General features: G+C 40.6%; 1 protein-coding gene and 1 non-coding gene across 8 annotated transcripts in view; both read left to right on the top strand.

The window, feature by feature from the left end:
* APP (amyloid beta precursor protein) overlaps positions 1–15,717 on the top strand; it is a 279,739-nt gene that overhangs the window by 212,467 nt on the left and 51,555 nt on the right. For all 7 annotated transcript variants that reach the window (XM_058731803.1, XM_058731802.1, XM_058731801.1 and 4 more), the window contains 2 exons: positions 1,672–1,800; positions 2,942–3,041. In XM_058731803.1, the coding sequence (XP_058587786.1) occupies positions 1,672–1,800; positions 2,942–3,041 (229 nt within the window). The remainder of the gene's footprint in view (positions 1–1,671; positions 1,801–2,941; positions 3,042–15,717) is intronic.
* LOC131513277 (U6 spliceosomal RNA) lies at positions 12,860–12,966 on the top strand. The gene has a single exon (XR_009262504.1). It is a non-coding gene; the product is annotated as a U6 spliceosomal RNA (small nuclear RNA).

Raw genomic sequence — 15,717 nt, 5'->3', positions numbered from 1 at the left:
TCTCAAAATAAGTAAACTTTAAAAAGAAAATACATGGGGCGCCTGGGTGGCGCAGTCGGTTAAGCGTCCGACTTCAGCCAGGTCACAATCTCGTGGTCCATGAGTTCGAGCCCCGCGTCAGGCTCTGGGCTGATGGCTCGGAGCCTGGAGCCTGTTTCCGATTCTGTGTCTCCCTCTCTCTCTGCCCCTCCCCCGTTCATGCTCTGTCTCTCTCTGTCCCAAAAATAAATAAAAAACGTTGAAAAAAAAATAAAAAAAATAAATAAATAAAAATAAAAAGAAAATACAAGAGAAATAATTTAATAGACTGTGGTTAAGTGCAATAATGGAGATATATGTAGCATTTCATGGGGTATAAAAAAAGGATACCACTTCTCCCCGGGATATCGGGGAGGTGACCCCTAACTCAGCCAAAGGAGAAGAGCAGGAACATCCCATAAAATACTACAGCCTTCACCCTACTCCCAATATACCATCTCTGGAAATAAATTCTGTACCTTCCAGCTAGTTTTCAAGATGCCCATGACCTGGTTAGTAATAACTGGGTTTGCCCAAATGGCGCAAATTCTATTCCTGACATGAACTTTCATAGGGTTCGTTTGCTTGTTTGTTTGTTTGTTTGTTTGTTTGTTTTAATGAAGAAGAAATGTGTATCTTTGGAAATCACTTCACAAAATCACATAGTAGGATGCTTTAGTAGAATACACATAGCAATGGAATCATTGAAGGCAAAGGAGCCTTTGTCCTTTTTTTAATTAGGATGAATGTTTTCAAGTAACTCTAGAGGAAAAATGAAATACAACCAATCAGGGGAAAAAAAAAGCACCTAAGAAACTTAATTGTTGCTGAAAGAATTAGAATCTGATGGCATAGAAAGAATTTAATTACATTTCAAAGTAAAATAACTACAGTTTCACATTGGCCTTTCTCCTGGGAAACTAACGTGCCTGAAAGCTTGTGAGTTATTCCTTGGCCTACAAATTAGTAGTGGTTAAGTTGTCTATTATTTTTCTCATCTTGATTATTGTATTTTATATGCTACTGGTGATGGGGTTATTTGTGCAGTGTTACTATGGAGATAACCACTAAGACTACACATGTAGAAATGTAGTCTTACATATGCCCCTATATATTTGGTTGGGGAGAGGGGAGGGACCTAACGTAAATATTACAGCTCCAAAACCATCTCTTTGGGGCACCTGGCTGGCTCAGTTGGTTGAGCGTCCGACTCTTGATTTTGGCTCAGGTCATGATCCCAGGGTTGTGGATCGAGCCCCGCATCAGGCTCTGCGCTGAGCGTGTAGCCTGCTTAAGATTCTCTTTCTCTCTCCCTCTGCCCCTCTCCCCCCCTTGCATACTCTCTCTCTCTCTCTCTCTTAAAAATAAAAATCATCTCTTTCTGTAGCAGTATACTGCCATTTAAAAAGAAAATGTTGATTAAGGACAGTCATCCTGTATGCCGAATGCTAAATGCTCTTGTCGAAATGAAAAATGGCCAATCAACTAAGTAATTACCCATTAAGAAAGTAGTGGGAAAATTGCAAAAAGATGACTCATAATCCTTTCACATGATGGGATGAGTTCGTGGGACCTCTGACCCAGAGCCCCTGGAAGAAGCAGTATTTTGCACAGACCTGAAAGGTGTGGGTTTTTTTTTTTTTTCCACAACAGCCTCGTCATGTGTTCAACATGCTAAAGAAGTATGTCCGCGCTGAACAGAAGGACAGGCAACACACCCTGAAGCATTTTGAACACGTACGCATGGTGGACCCAAAGAAAGCTGCTCAGATCCGGTCCCAGGTGAGCACTGAGTGTGGTCATCATGTGCAACGTTGATAGCACAGTGGCCTTGCTCTTTGAGTTAGATCCCAAGGTATTCCCTGAGTACTTGTGGGCGCTTGACCTCTGTAGCAAGAGTTCTTTAATACCTGGTAAATTCTACAGGCTTGTCTTACGCCAACATGTGCTTTGACGTTTCCTGATTTATGAAAATAATAAGGAATATAAAAATCCTGAGTGTCCATGGTGCTGATTCTTAAGGATCCATTTAAAACTCTGATGACTAGGGGCGCCTGGGTGGCACAGTCGGTTAAGCGTCCGACTTCAGCCAGGTCACGATCTCGCGGTCCGTGAGTTCGAGCCCTGCGTCGGGCTCTGGGCTGATGGCTCGGAGCCTGGAGCCTGTTTCCGATTCTGTGTCTCCCTCTCTCTGCCCCTCCCCCGTTCATGCTCTGTCTCTCTCTGTCCCAAAAATAAATAAAAAACGTTGGAAAAAAAAAATTTAAAAAAAAAATAAAACTCTGATGACTAAAGTGAAGAAAACCAAAGTTGTATTAACGAAACCTCTAAAATTTGTTCAATTGGATTGTGACGGGCAATCATAAATTCCACTGCTACCACAGTGCTTGGATATAACGGGAGCCTAGGTGAAGCCCTTGTAATGTGTTTTATTCACATTCCCAATGGTTGACAGATGAAATCTACCTCTGGCAATCTGAAATTTTACATTTCCTGAAATAGAAGAATTTTAAACAGGTAGGTAAGTGGGTAGGTCGATCAATCAATCGATCAATAGAAAAAGAGGGAGGAAGGAAGGGGGGAAGAGAAAGATCCAGTCAAATTGAAATGTGTTCCTATCTTTTGGAAAATTTGTGCAGAAATATAATTAGAGCACTAGGGGTTATTTAGGGAGTCTAAATATTAGGAATCAGTGTTGGGCAGAAATGCTCTTTTCAGTTGGCCTTGTAATTTATGGCTCCAAGCATACAATACAATAGGAACTTGAAAACAGCTCTGAAGTTAGAGAAGAAAAAAATGGAAGAACAAGAAAAATAAGAATGCCCTTTTAGGACACAAGTTCCAGCATTTTGTCAGTTTTATTTTGGAAATTTGTATCTGTCTGTGGTGCTCGGTGAGGAAAAAACTTTTCCCTTTATCGCAGGTTATGACACATCTGCGTGTGATTTACGAGCGCATGAACCAGTCTCTGTCCCTGCTCTACAATGTGCCTGCCGTGGCCGAGGAGATTCAGGATGAAGTTGGTAAGTCAGCTGTTCTTTTCATGCCGAACCTTTAAACATAGTTCTCTCCTGTAGGAGAAAATCAGGTAACTGAGTTCGTCTGCAGCAGGCATCCCCAGTGCTCTGATCTATGGAAGGAAAAAGAGCAGACTTCCCTTTCACAGTGAAAGATCTCGCGGGGCAAGGCGGGGGGGGGGGGGGGGGGGTAGGGGGGAAAGAACTAATCATAACCTTACACGTGGGCATGATATTTCCATTTTATGGGTGAAAGAGCTCAAACCTAGAATTTAAGAAACTTACTTGCCTGTGTCACATGTCCTCCGTAGTAGAGCAAGAGCACAAAACCGTGTCTTCTGACATGGAAGTTCAGTAACCGTTCTTTCTGATGCCCCGCCCCCAATGGCCATGTGTGTTCTCTGAACCGTGTTGTTGTTTAAACTTCAGTAAATATGTGCCTCTCATCTTTAAGCCTTTATTTTGACATAATCACACACTCATGGAACACTGATACAGAGAGGTCCAGTATACACATCACCCCCCTTCCTCAACAGTAACATCTTACAGAACTATGATATATCATCAAAACCAGGAAATTGGCGTTGTGTGTCCACTGTCTTTTATGTCCCTAGTTTTCCTAACGTCATATTTAATATTTCAAATCAGTGCGTTTTCACATTTTTGTTTTTCTTAGAAAGGGAGTGAAGTATCACGTAATATCATTCTCCACAACCCGCCCCCCCGCCCCTGCTGAATGCCCATATTTGTTTGGCTTTACCAGGCAAAAGCCCATAGATGGCAGTTATGTTAATGAATCTTTCAATCTAAAGGAAATGTATGTGTCCTGGAGATTGGTCCATAAACTGTCAGGAAATAAGCAATATATCCCTGTCCATAATAAATCTGCCCTTTGTTAATTGGGTTGGAAATAGAGGTAGGTTGTCTGAAATCAGAACACCCAGGACATTGTAGATGGGTACACCCATTACAGGAATTCCTCCTGTAAAAGTGCCTGAAACACCATTTGGCTTGCTTTGTTACATTTCGTGCCAATCCTATTGTACTCTTTCTTTTCTAGCTCAGTCCTGCCTTGTAAATATTGTGAGTATTGCTCTAAAGTATTTGGCATATATCAGGTGATGGCGGTCTGCTCATGGTTGTTAACATGGCGGTTAACAGATGGCGGTTAACAGATGGATTCAAGTATCCTTCAGGCTACATGGTTAAAAAAGAGACTTCATGATAGTGTTCTCTAAACTTCTACTCAAGTCAATGTTGACCAAGATCTTAAGAGGACAGTCCGGAGAGTTTTTAATGTAGACCATGGATTGAAGACAGGCTTTCCAATTAATCTTTCGTGCTATTATATTTCTAAAAGAAATGAGTATTCTTGTTAGATGTATTTGGGGATAGAAAATTGGAAGGAACCTTTAAATATTGTGTGTTAAGGAAGTATAAGAAAGTCCTCCAGGGTGTCCCGTGGTTGGCTCAGTTGGTTAAGCGTCTGACTTCAGCTCAGGTCATGATCTCTCAGTTCGTAGGTTCAGGCCCTACATCAGGCTCTGTACTGACAGCTCAGAGCCTGGAGCCCGCTTTGGATTCTGTGTTTCCCTCTCTCTCTGTCCCTTCCCCACTCGTGCTCTGTCTCTTTCTCTCAAAATTAAACACGTTAAGAAAGAAAGAAAGAAAGAAAGAAGGAAAGAAAGAAAGAAGGAAAGAAAGAAAGAAAGAAAGAAAGAAAGAAAGAAAGAAAGAAAGAAAGAAAGAGAAAGAAAGAAAGAAAGAAAGAAAGAAAGAAAGAAAGAAAAGAAAAGAAAAGAAAAGAAAAGAAAAGAAAAGAAAAGAAAAGAAAAGAAAAGAAAAGAAAAGAAAAGAAAAGAAAAAAGAAAGTCCTCCAGGGATGCCTGGGTGGGTGGTTCAGTTGGTTAAGCATCTGACTGGATCTCACAGTTCATGGGTTCGAGCACCTCATCAGGCTCTGTGCTGACAGCTTGGAGCCTGGAGCCTGCTTTGGTTTCTGTGTCTCCCTCTTTCTGCCCCTCCCCAGCTCACTAGCTCGCTCGCTCTCTCTCTCTCTCTCTCTAAAAAATAAACATTAAAAAAATAAACATAAAAAAGAAAGTCCTCCAATAAGTTGTAGAAGGGACAAAATCAAAGAAATCATCACTCTTAATGAAGTGGAGTTCAGATCTTCTGGATGAATGCATTTTTGCCTTATACCTGTCTTAATAAGCTTATTTTCTTATGTGTCTTCAACTGAGATGCTGTTAGTAATACCAGACTATAGGGGAATAAGCTATTGCAAAGGATTAGAAAGTTAATGACCTCACCCAGTAATTATGGTGGACTCTTTCTCACTAAATGATCAGAGCTTTTTATTCAGCAAAATGCTACTGAAAACAGTGGCTACTCATGAGTTCCACTTCCACAGAACAGATGGTGATTCAGCTATCTTGAGTGTTGCAAAATGCCCAAGAATAGGACAATACAGTGAACTTCAGATCTCAGTTGACAGGGAGGATATTCACATAATTTAGAATCGTGGGATTTTTTTTTTTTCTTACAAAAAAACAAGCCTCAACTCTGAAGTTGGATTATGAGCATGTTGTTTAAAAAGAAAAAAAAAAAAAAAAATTGTCCTTCTAAATGTACTAGATATCAAATCCTAAAATAATCTTTTTAAAAAAAATCCTTCTTGCTTCCATTTTTAAATGGCTGTTTTCTGTAGAACAAGGCATTTGCCTTAATGAATGTCCATGAACTAGACCTATTTACCTCTGATTAGAACTCCTAGTATCAAAGCTATGGAAGAGAGCACCCTGGGGAGAATGCCTTTTCTGGATTGAGCTTAGTTATCTTCTTCATTTGAAGGAAAATTTAAAAATAACTCACTTTTCGGGGCGCCTGGGTGGCTCAGTTGGTTGGGCAACCGACTTCAGCTCAGGTCATGATCTCACAGTTCATGGGTTCAAGCCCCGCGTCAGGCTCTGTACTGACAGCTCAGAGCCTGGAGCCTGCTTCAGATTCTGTGTCTCCCCCTCTTTCTGCCCCTCCTCTGCTCACTCTCTGTGTCTCTCTGTCTCTCAATAATAAATAAACATTAAAAAATTAACAAAAAATAATAACTCACTTTTAAAGGACGAATCTACATGAAAGAAGGTCGGCAACAGTGCTAATCTGTTTAAGCAGAGTGGGAGCCCTTCGTAGTATTCTCTTTCCTTTTGTAAAAGTTTTAAATTTTCCACGGTAGAAGTTGTTGGGGTTGGTTTTTGTTTGGTTTTTAGCCTATTTTCTAAATAGGATCTTCATAGATTTCTTCCGGCTTACTTCTTGTACTCTTTCTAATAATTTCGGATAGTCTTTGTCATTAGTCTGACTTGCATTTTTAATATTATCAAACTTTAAATGTTTATTTATTTTTTGACAGAGAGAGAGAGAGAGAGAGAGAGCAAGCAGGGGAAGGTCAGAGAGAGAGAGAGGATTCCAAGCAAGCTCCACACTGTCAGCACAGAGCCTGACTCAGGGTTCAGGCCCATGAACCATGAGATTGTGACCTGAGCCAAATCCAAGAGTTGGATGCTTAACCGACCAAGCCACCCAGGAGCCCCTATATAGTCAAATTTTAGATTTAGAGCCAGTTCTGTGCAAATAAGGATACTAAAATTTAGATCCACTGGCAAAGCAAGATTGGAAGTACCTATGAATGCATGCCTGCTGTATAAAAGTTTGTGCTTATGAATGTGGGCAATTAGGACATGTTTAATGCAGCAAAATATCTAGAGAAAAAATACAGTAGTTTTATTAAATAAGGAAAACAGGTGCTCTTGAAGGGTTTTTGCCAGTCTCAGGAACTGCTGGAAGCTTTAGTGACACAGCTGTATCTGTTTCACTAAATTTATGTTCCCATTAGAGTAGAATTCTCTGATAGGAACAAAAATGAGGAAGAAACTAGCCATAGTAGAAAGAAGGGAAGGGCATGGATTGGCATGAAATTTGTACGAACGGTAAAGTGACTGACTGGACCGTAGCATTCATTCATCATGCCAGTGAATTCGTCTCTGGCCTTGTTCGCCATTTTGCTTTCCTGAGGAATCCGCTCTGTCTGTGCTATTTCACTGTTAACCCCAGGAAATTCCAAATCCCTAGGTCTAGCAACAGCCTGTCCACTAAATCCCAGTAACATATCCCAGACTATCAGAATATCCCACACATTGCTCACACTTCAGCCAGTGTGTATAAGGAAGAAATCACTGTATTTCTCTTGAAATTGATTCATACTACAGTCTCCATTATGGGTTCTGCCAATTGACCTGTATTTATCCATGACACCTTCCTCTCCTGCAGCCATGATTTCTTACCATTCTCAAGACCTGTAAATGGTTCTTCCTTGTTTCAAAAATGGCATCCTTCAATACTGAACTGAAATGTCCATGCTCCTATAAAACCTCGACTAGTGTATAGGGAGCAAGAGAGAAGGGCTGGTAGTTGAGTGACAGCCATGTAGCAAACTAATGTGTATGTGTTAGGATGATGTTGACAGTCCAAGTTGTTTGTGAACATTCACCCTTGAGGTCCAGGGCCACCACATACAGATGCGGCAGGTGGTTTAAGTGAAGAGTACAGCTGACATTCTGCATCCCACTCACAGAGCCAAGCCCTCTGATGTTGGGCCATGTCCCCTTGAAGAAGCAGAGCTTTCTTGTAATTCACCCAAATGCAGCATGGGAGCTAGCGACAACACTGATGAATTCAATGATAGCATCCGCCGTCTGCAGTTGAAAAAACCAACCGAACCTTAGAGAGAGGTTGCTAACTCGTCCTTACAGATTGTAGTGGTGATGGTGACGTTGGACCCAAGGTCTACCCAAGTCCAACATTCATGCTTTCTCTGCTACCCGTTCTCCTCTCTCACGTAGAATTTTCTTCTACTTAACCACAGCGTCTAAAGCACCATGTATCCACCTCTAACACTCTACTTGGTATTTAATTCTTTGTTTACATGTCTACCCACCCCACATCCTCTTCCCAGACACGTCTTGGTCTTCTTTGCATCCTTAGGATCTGGCAGAGGACCTGGTGTTTATAGGTATTAGTAATTGTAGACAAGGTTGAAGCAAATCCCCAGGCTGCAAGATAGATGCTCCTTCACTTAGGTTGATCAGATGGGCTCCTTCATAACCCCAAAGACCCACCCTGAGCTCCTTCCTTAGCGTCTAACAATGTCGCACCAAACAAATCTCTTTCCTTGGCTACAGCATCCTCTGTGGCTGTAAATGATCAAGCCAACAAACTGGGTGCTGTTGGCAAAGGTATCAAAGCAATTTGATATAATTTCCATGACCCTCTGCTCTTTGGTTATCTGTCCAACTCACATACTTTGACACTCGACTTACTAAGTATGTTGTCTGCTTTGACTCTCCTGTCGATCAGAGTCTGAGGCTATTTATTTGATTTGCTTCCCCAGTAAGTAGGATTACCAAAATGGCCCTCTTAGTTTTATAAAAGCTTCTTTTCTTATTATTTTATAACAATTTTTCAGTTCGGTTTGAATTATTATGTGCAAGTTCTCAGGCACAGCCATATATTACTTAATGTTTTCCCTTTAAAAAAAGTCATTTGCATGCAAATTATGAAGTTTTATTGCAAAAAAAAAAAAGGCTTAAGACATTGTAGGCGGGAAAAAATCCCCTCATTCATTTAAAATTGCTGTTTAGGACTTTGCTTTTCATTCAGCAAATGATAGAATCCATATTTTAATGAAAATATGCACCCTCTTGAGGGTCCACATTCTGTTTTAATTGTCTTTTAACCCTCCCAAAAGGCAGAGTCCCTTCACCTCTGCTGTTCAGCTCAACCTTCACGTTGGCAAATGGCTATCTCGGAATGGTTGGGTTTTTTTGCCCTTTGTAATCTTCCTTAAGTCTGTGCTGAAAGGATTCTTTTCTGCCTTTTCTATCAGCTCTGAGGTTATTTATCAAACGTGCTTCCTTTTGCAGCTACCTCAAGGCTAAAACTATTGGTGCTCACAACTGAGAGATGGCTGTATCACAGAACGCGGTGATAACCAATTTATGAGAAAGGCAGTAGGAAGGAAAGGGGAAAGGAAGGCATAATTGTTTCATACCCTGGGATTGTTTTTTTTCCTTTTAGCATTCCAAATTAATAAAAACACGTATTATTATAAAACAGATGTTGGAAGGATCTCTGGCTGAATAAATCCACAGTGAATGGGGTAGGATTGAAATATGTGGCAGGAGACCAAGAAACTAGTGCTAATGAAAGAATGCTTCTAATTTATTATTACAATTTTACTGTGGCCTCTTGATAAAATGTTCTACTCTTTGGGAAAAATTCAGCATGTTTATTTCAAAGACAGTGTTTCCATTCTCTGCCCCTAACAAACCTATTGATTTTGGGATTTAATGAATCCAAAGTAGTCTAAGTTTAAAATAGAATATTTATAGCACTTGCCAAACCAACAGAATGGGACATTCATTTGTACCGAGAATTTTAAGTATCCTTATATGTATAACTGTTAGTCAAGGAAGGGGATCAAGGAGAAAATAAATCATAAAGTGAGAGAGAGAGAGAGCTATCAACTTATTCGACTCATACTCTTCATTTTTCATAATGAATGACTTCTCAATTAGGTAGATTTTATATTTATTTTATTTTATTTTATTTATTTTAGAGAGTGTGTACACGAGGAGGGGGAGGGGCAGAGAGAATCCCAAGCAGGCTGTACGCTCAGCGTGGAGCCCAACTCAGGACTCCACAACCCTGGAATCATGACCTGAGCCAAAACCGAAAGTCAAATGCTCAACCGACTGAGCCACACAGGCACCCCTGGGTTTGTTTCTTGACTCTCAATTCCATTCCTTTGCTCTGTATGTCTGTCTTCTTACAATATGACATGGTTTTGATTACAATATGTAGTAAGTTTTGAAATTGAGAGGTATGAGTCTGCCACCTTTGTTCTTTTTTTAAGGTTGTTTTGACCGTGTGGGGCCCCTTGCTTTTCATATGGATTTTAGGGTCCTTTTTTTTCCCCCATCTGTGCGAAAAAGAGAGTGGCAATTTTAAAAGGGATGGCATTGGATCTGTAGATCAATCTGGGTGGTACTGCTGTTGTTTTTAAAGCACCATCGCTCCTTGAAGAGGTATCCATTATGAGATGATTCCACTCTCACCCATTTATGAGAGTAACTAACTATCTAGAAGTAGGAGGAAAATTAATTTAGCAAACTGTCACCTTTTACTCCAAATTTTGCTTTTTCTTTAATTACGATGAGCAGTACACATCAGTAGTTTTTGTCTGTTCTCGTGCCGTATCTCGTGTGTGTGTGTGTGTGTGTGTGTGTGTGTGTGTGCGTGCGCGCGCACCCTGACCACGTGGGTGAAGCTGAGGCAGTGCCTTCCACACTAAGCTCTACCAATTCCTCTGATGGTCCAGCGCGGCTCTGGAGTTTTCTATTAACTCATCAGCTCTTACATATGGCCCTATAATTTGAATCAAATTCCAAAAAGAAATCCTTAGCAACTAAAAATGATTGAGGAGTAAAGTTTGACCACAGTGGTGGCTGCTAGGCTACTTCTTGGCATAGAACCTTACAGCAGATGTGTCCTGAATTTTTTTTTTTTTTTTTTGGTCGAGTCTTGGGAACAACCAGTGATTTTAGACTGGAAGAAGGCTGGTGATTTTGCTTTTTGCAAGCAGCTGCCGTCAAGGTCCATATTTTTAAAAAAGGAGAAAAAAATGGCAGTATTTCTGCCACCCTGGATATAGAGATGCATTGAAATTGAGATTAATTTTGAAATGTGTTTGCATGTGAGGCAAGGTATGGAAGGAATGTTAATTTGCCTCTTGCTGTTTAACTCAGAAACACATTTGACAGTGTATTCCCCTAGTTAGCCCCATTACTTTTGGTTAACTGTTCTCCTGTCATATATACTGTGGGCTGCTTGAGAAAGTCAGTCATGGACAGTGGGGAACCATTTCTGATCGAGAATAAGAGATCAACCCATTAACCTGTTTTAAATTATGAGGCAGTTGTGCAAAGGAGTGTTGACTGGGTATGAATCAAAATACTATTCAGAAAGAATCTTTTGGACTGAGAGTGAGAAACCAAGTGGTCAGAGGCCCAGGACAGGGGTACTACTTAATTTCAACTATTATTCACAGATTTATTGACCTAAAACAGTGGGTTTAAAATAGCCTATTTAGTATGTTTAATTTTTTATAAATATTATTTATTTACCTATGTTCGTGGAAACATGAGTTAAGGGCACCTGGTTGGCTCAGTTGGTTAAGTGTCCAGCTCTTGATTTTGGCTCAGGTCATGATCCCAGGGTCATGGGATTGAGCCCCAGGTCAGGCTCTGTACTGTGCATGGAGCCTGCTTGGGATTCTCTCTCCCTGTGCTCCTCCCCCACTCATTCTCTCTCTCTCTCTCTCTCTCTCTCTCTCTCTCTCTCTCTCTCTCTCAAAATAAAAACATGAGTTATATCTTACTGCATCTTGGACACAGTAAATGGTAATGGTGACTCCCTGTATCGTGTACGGCTCTGTCTTTGCTTTTGGTTTAGGTGGCACTTAGAGGAGTCTGCCCATCTCCTCAGAGAAGATGGAAGAACCATGTGTTCAGCTTCCTCTTTAACAATGAACTTGGTAAAGCTGGTCCAAAGACCCATAGAGACCAGAGATCTTATCATCTCCAGGAAGGAAAAAGGGGCAGCAACCAGATTCATGCCTCTCGGAAGCACTAGCCTGAGCCAGTTTGGCCTTGGCAAACTAGTCGTGTCTTCTCTTCCAGAGGCTGTAACAGTGAGGTGTGGCCGCGAGGCCATAGCCAGCTGCTTCTGAAGCTTTGCCAAGTTATGGAGGAACTTCCTGGGACATGAGCAGTGGAGGGCTGAGAGTGCAAGAAGGAGCATATCATGTTAATATGGCTGTACTTACTAGCACTTTGTACTGTTTTCATTTAGGAAACTCGAGAAGCAAACCGAATTTCACATTCTGGGTTTAGGGCGGGGGGTTTTGGGGGAGGTTGAAAGATTGCTGTTCACAATTTTAAATTAGTCACTCTTTTGTGAAAAAAACGTACCTTCATTTTGTTGAGTACTAAGACTCAAAAGAATTAAAATGGGTTTTCTCTCAAATGGTAGTCGGTTTATGTGATAAAAAGGAGAGGTGCCAATATGCTCTTTTTGATATGACATACACCATAAGAAAAGTAGTGTGTATGGAGCTGGATATGAAGGCATTAGTCATTCATTAATCATTCATAACGTGACCTTTCTTTATTACATTAAAACTGTTTTCTTTACCCAGGCACCTGGTGGCTCAGTCGGTTAAATGTCTGGCTCTTGATTTCGGCTCAGGTCGTGATCTCACAGTTCGTGAGTTCAAGCCCCACTTTGGGCTCTGTGCTGAAAGGCACAGAGCCTGCTTGGGATTCTCTCTCTGCCCCTCCCTGCTCTCAGTCTCTCTCTCTCTCTCTCTCTCTCTCCTCTCTCTCAAAAATAAACATTAAAAAAGGAAAACTTTTCTTTACTTAATGACTATGACCAAACAACATACACTTCTTGCTGTTTATAAGTCTCCAATGATACCAGTAAGTCATTTTCTAAAATTTTCACTTACGAAACTTTGTTCGTAGTTACAGCTAATAGTTACAGTTTTTAAATTGTTACAGTTTTCTATTATCAAACAGATTTTATTAAATAAAAAGAAAACTAACGTTACGTTTGCCACTGACCTATCACTAACAAACGCTGTAGTTCTCAGTAACCACTCACAGAATTTGTAAGCAGTACTAGAAGGTTTCAGAAGTATCTCCGTGGGGCTTACTTCAGTAGCACACCTGCTAAAATTGGAACAATAAAGAAAAGATTAACACGGCTCCAACGCGAGTATGAGATGCAAATTTCTGGAGTGTCCCATATTTTTTTTTTTATCTCACTTATATCTAGAGTATAACTAGAGGTATCTGGAGTAATAAATTCAGAGACTGAAAGTTGAATAGTCATTGTCAGGTCCTGGGGGAAGGAGGAAATGGAGAGTTAGGGTTTAATGGTGCAGAGTTTCAGTTTAGGAAGATAAAAAAGTTCTGGAGAAAGATGGTGGCGATGATTTCACGACACTGGCTGTATTTAAGGCCAATGAACTGTACACGTGCAAATGGTTAAAATAGTAAGGTTCGTGCTATGTACGTTTTGCCATAATAAAAGTACATACACATTTATTTATATCATTTGCTGTGGTAAGCAGCAAGGGAATCCAAGAATCAAGGATGTTGGGTCTTCCGTAAGTATTTATTAAATGCCTACCATATTCCAGATTCCATGCTCATTGGTAGATATATTGCAGGTGTAGAGCACAATCTTTCCTACTTAGAATCTGCCTGGGGAGACTTTGGGTAAAGATAGTCGGGAAGGAGACTTTGCTCATTAAGCTGAGGGATGTCGATTGCCATGTCTCTTGGTATTAGGTAGTAATATCTGACAGCCATTCCTTCCTTACTCGCTGAAGATTATTAGAGGAGGGAACCTTAGTTTTCAGCTGGCTCAACTACATCGTTTCGTAAGCTCAGAGAAACGGTGATGTGCCCAGCATCATACATCTGCTTAGTAAGACCTGAAGACCCACTCCGTTCTGATGTCTTTGTATCCCCTGGTATTTGTTCTACCTCACTAGTGACACCTAGCTAAACAAAACTGGGTTTGGAGAGCTACTTATTCAGCCTCAACAACTTTTCTTTGAAAGTGTCCCCTCTTTCAGCAGATATGACTCAGGAGAGATGGCTTCCAAAGTTCAAAGACTCAACACCCTTGAATACTTAAGTCAATGCTAAGGTGTTTAGAAAAGACATAAAAATAGGCTACGTTGTACCTTTTGCAGGATTTTTTGTCACATTTGTATTCTGTATTTGCTTAAAAGTCATTTATCAACACACGGAAATTGACAACTACCATGCCTTCTCGTACATAATTGCCACTAGATTTTTCTATGCAGGACAAGCACAGATTTCTCTGAAAGCGTAAGGTAATAATCGCTAGCCAGGGCTTAATCGCTTGTAAGGGATCTGACATAAAGGTTTTAGCTCTGTGAATGTCAGTGGCTGAAGACCTTCAAATCATACACAGCGTTAGGCAGTCTCCCAAGCCAGGACAGGGAACCATTTTCACGACTGTGCGGGCGTAGTTCATTTGGTGCCACTCAAATGTATTTAGAAAAAGGAATAGAGGAAGAAAGAAAAAGAATTTAATGGAAGATTTTATGGATATTTTTTGTAAGTTTATCTTACATACTTGGTTACCTTCTTTTTGATGACTGATTTTCTTTTTTGCTTTCTTTTCATAAAGACTCACTTGGTCCTCAAAATAACCATGGACAGGCAGGGCAGATACTTACTCCTTTTGTTCTGCATGAACCTGACTTTCCAGGAGAGCTGATAATATCCCTACAGTCCTGGCCTGGATACATTTATTGATGCTGTTCTGTTTGTCTGCAGCACCCATGCCCAGCAGCTTTCAAAACCCCACCTCTCATGTTATCTCCCTTTTTAAACCTTTGATTAACACAAAACATCTGTCCTCTGATCATATATTTTATATATTACACGTGTCCACTATTGTTTTGATGTGTGCATAGTCAACTAATTGCTGCATCCTAAGTAAAAGCTCTTGGAGGGTATGAATCAAATCTCAGGCATTTGTCTCTCCTGAAGCAGATTTTCAATATAAGTAATTACAGATGCCTGTCTCCAAGGAATTCTTCAGTTAGAACCGTTCTAGGACTGGCACTATCAGCATCCCCTGCAAACTTGTTAGAAATGCACATTCCCCGGGGCGCCTGGCTGGCTCAATCAGTAGAGTAAGCAACTCTTGATCTGGGGGTCGTGAGTTCAAGCCACATGTTGGGTGGAAAGATTACTTAAATAAACTTTAAAAAAAAAATGCACATTCTCTGGTCCCAGCCCTGACCTTCTGAACCAGCAACACCGGGGTGAGGATCAGCGATCTTTTAGCAAGCTGTCCAGCTGACCCTGATGCATGCTAAACTTTGTGAACGACTGATCTAGAATGTATTTAACTTGCGAAAAGTGAATAAACAGTAAGGATCTGTCCTAGCACCCCAGGGAGCCCGTTTCATCACGTAAATCCACATGACAAAAACTGCATGCCACAACAAAAATGCTTAAGAAGAAAACCTGAGTGAATTATTGTATCTGCTTAATTCATAGACTACAGCAGCTCTAGTTCACAGGAAAAGATAAATAATTACTGAGCAGTCATAGATGATGCACAACTCTCATGATTAAATAGTACAAATCAAAACATAATTTTTTCAAATTAGTCATTTTAAAAATCTTGTCCTACTGCTGTCACGACAAGGGTAACTGGAAAGTCACTTACCTAAGCTACGGCCCAGCATAAGGGTGTAACCTGCAGGACCATTTGACTCTCCCTAACAAATATAAAACGTGCCGTCTTTTCTAATTTCGCACCAGATGCCTGCGGATACACTGGGACACTTGTGGAGACACTGCTGCTTATAATTTTCATGCCCCTCAGTACTGCATATACTTTTTTGATAAGCATTACGACCTTTAAAGTGACTATTAGAAAAGGATGAATGATAGACAAGACTCAGTTTCCCCTTCTCAGACACCTCTTTAGTTTATCTTTCTCTCATTTT

Source organism: Neofelis nebulosa, chromosome 5 (assembly GCF_028018385.1).
Source record: "Neofelis nebulosa isolate mNeoNeb1 chromosome 5, mNeoNeb1.pri, whole genome shotgun sequence".
Classification (NCBI taxonomy): Eukaryota; Metazoa; Chordata; class Mammalia; order Carnivora; family Felidae; genus Neofelis; species Neofelis nebulosa.
The sequence above is the reverse complement of the archived record's forward strand: the minus strand, read 5'-3'. Positions and strand labels throughout refer to the sequence as shown.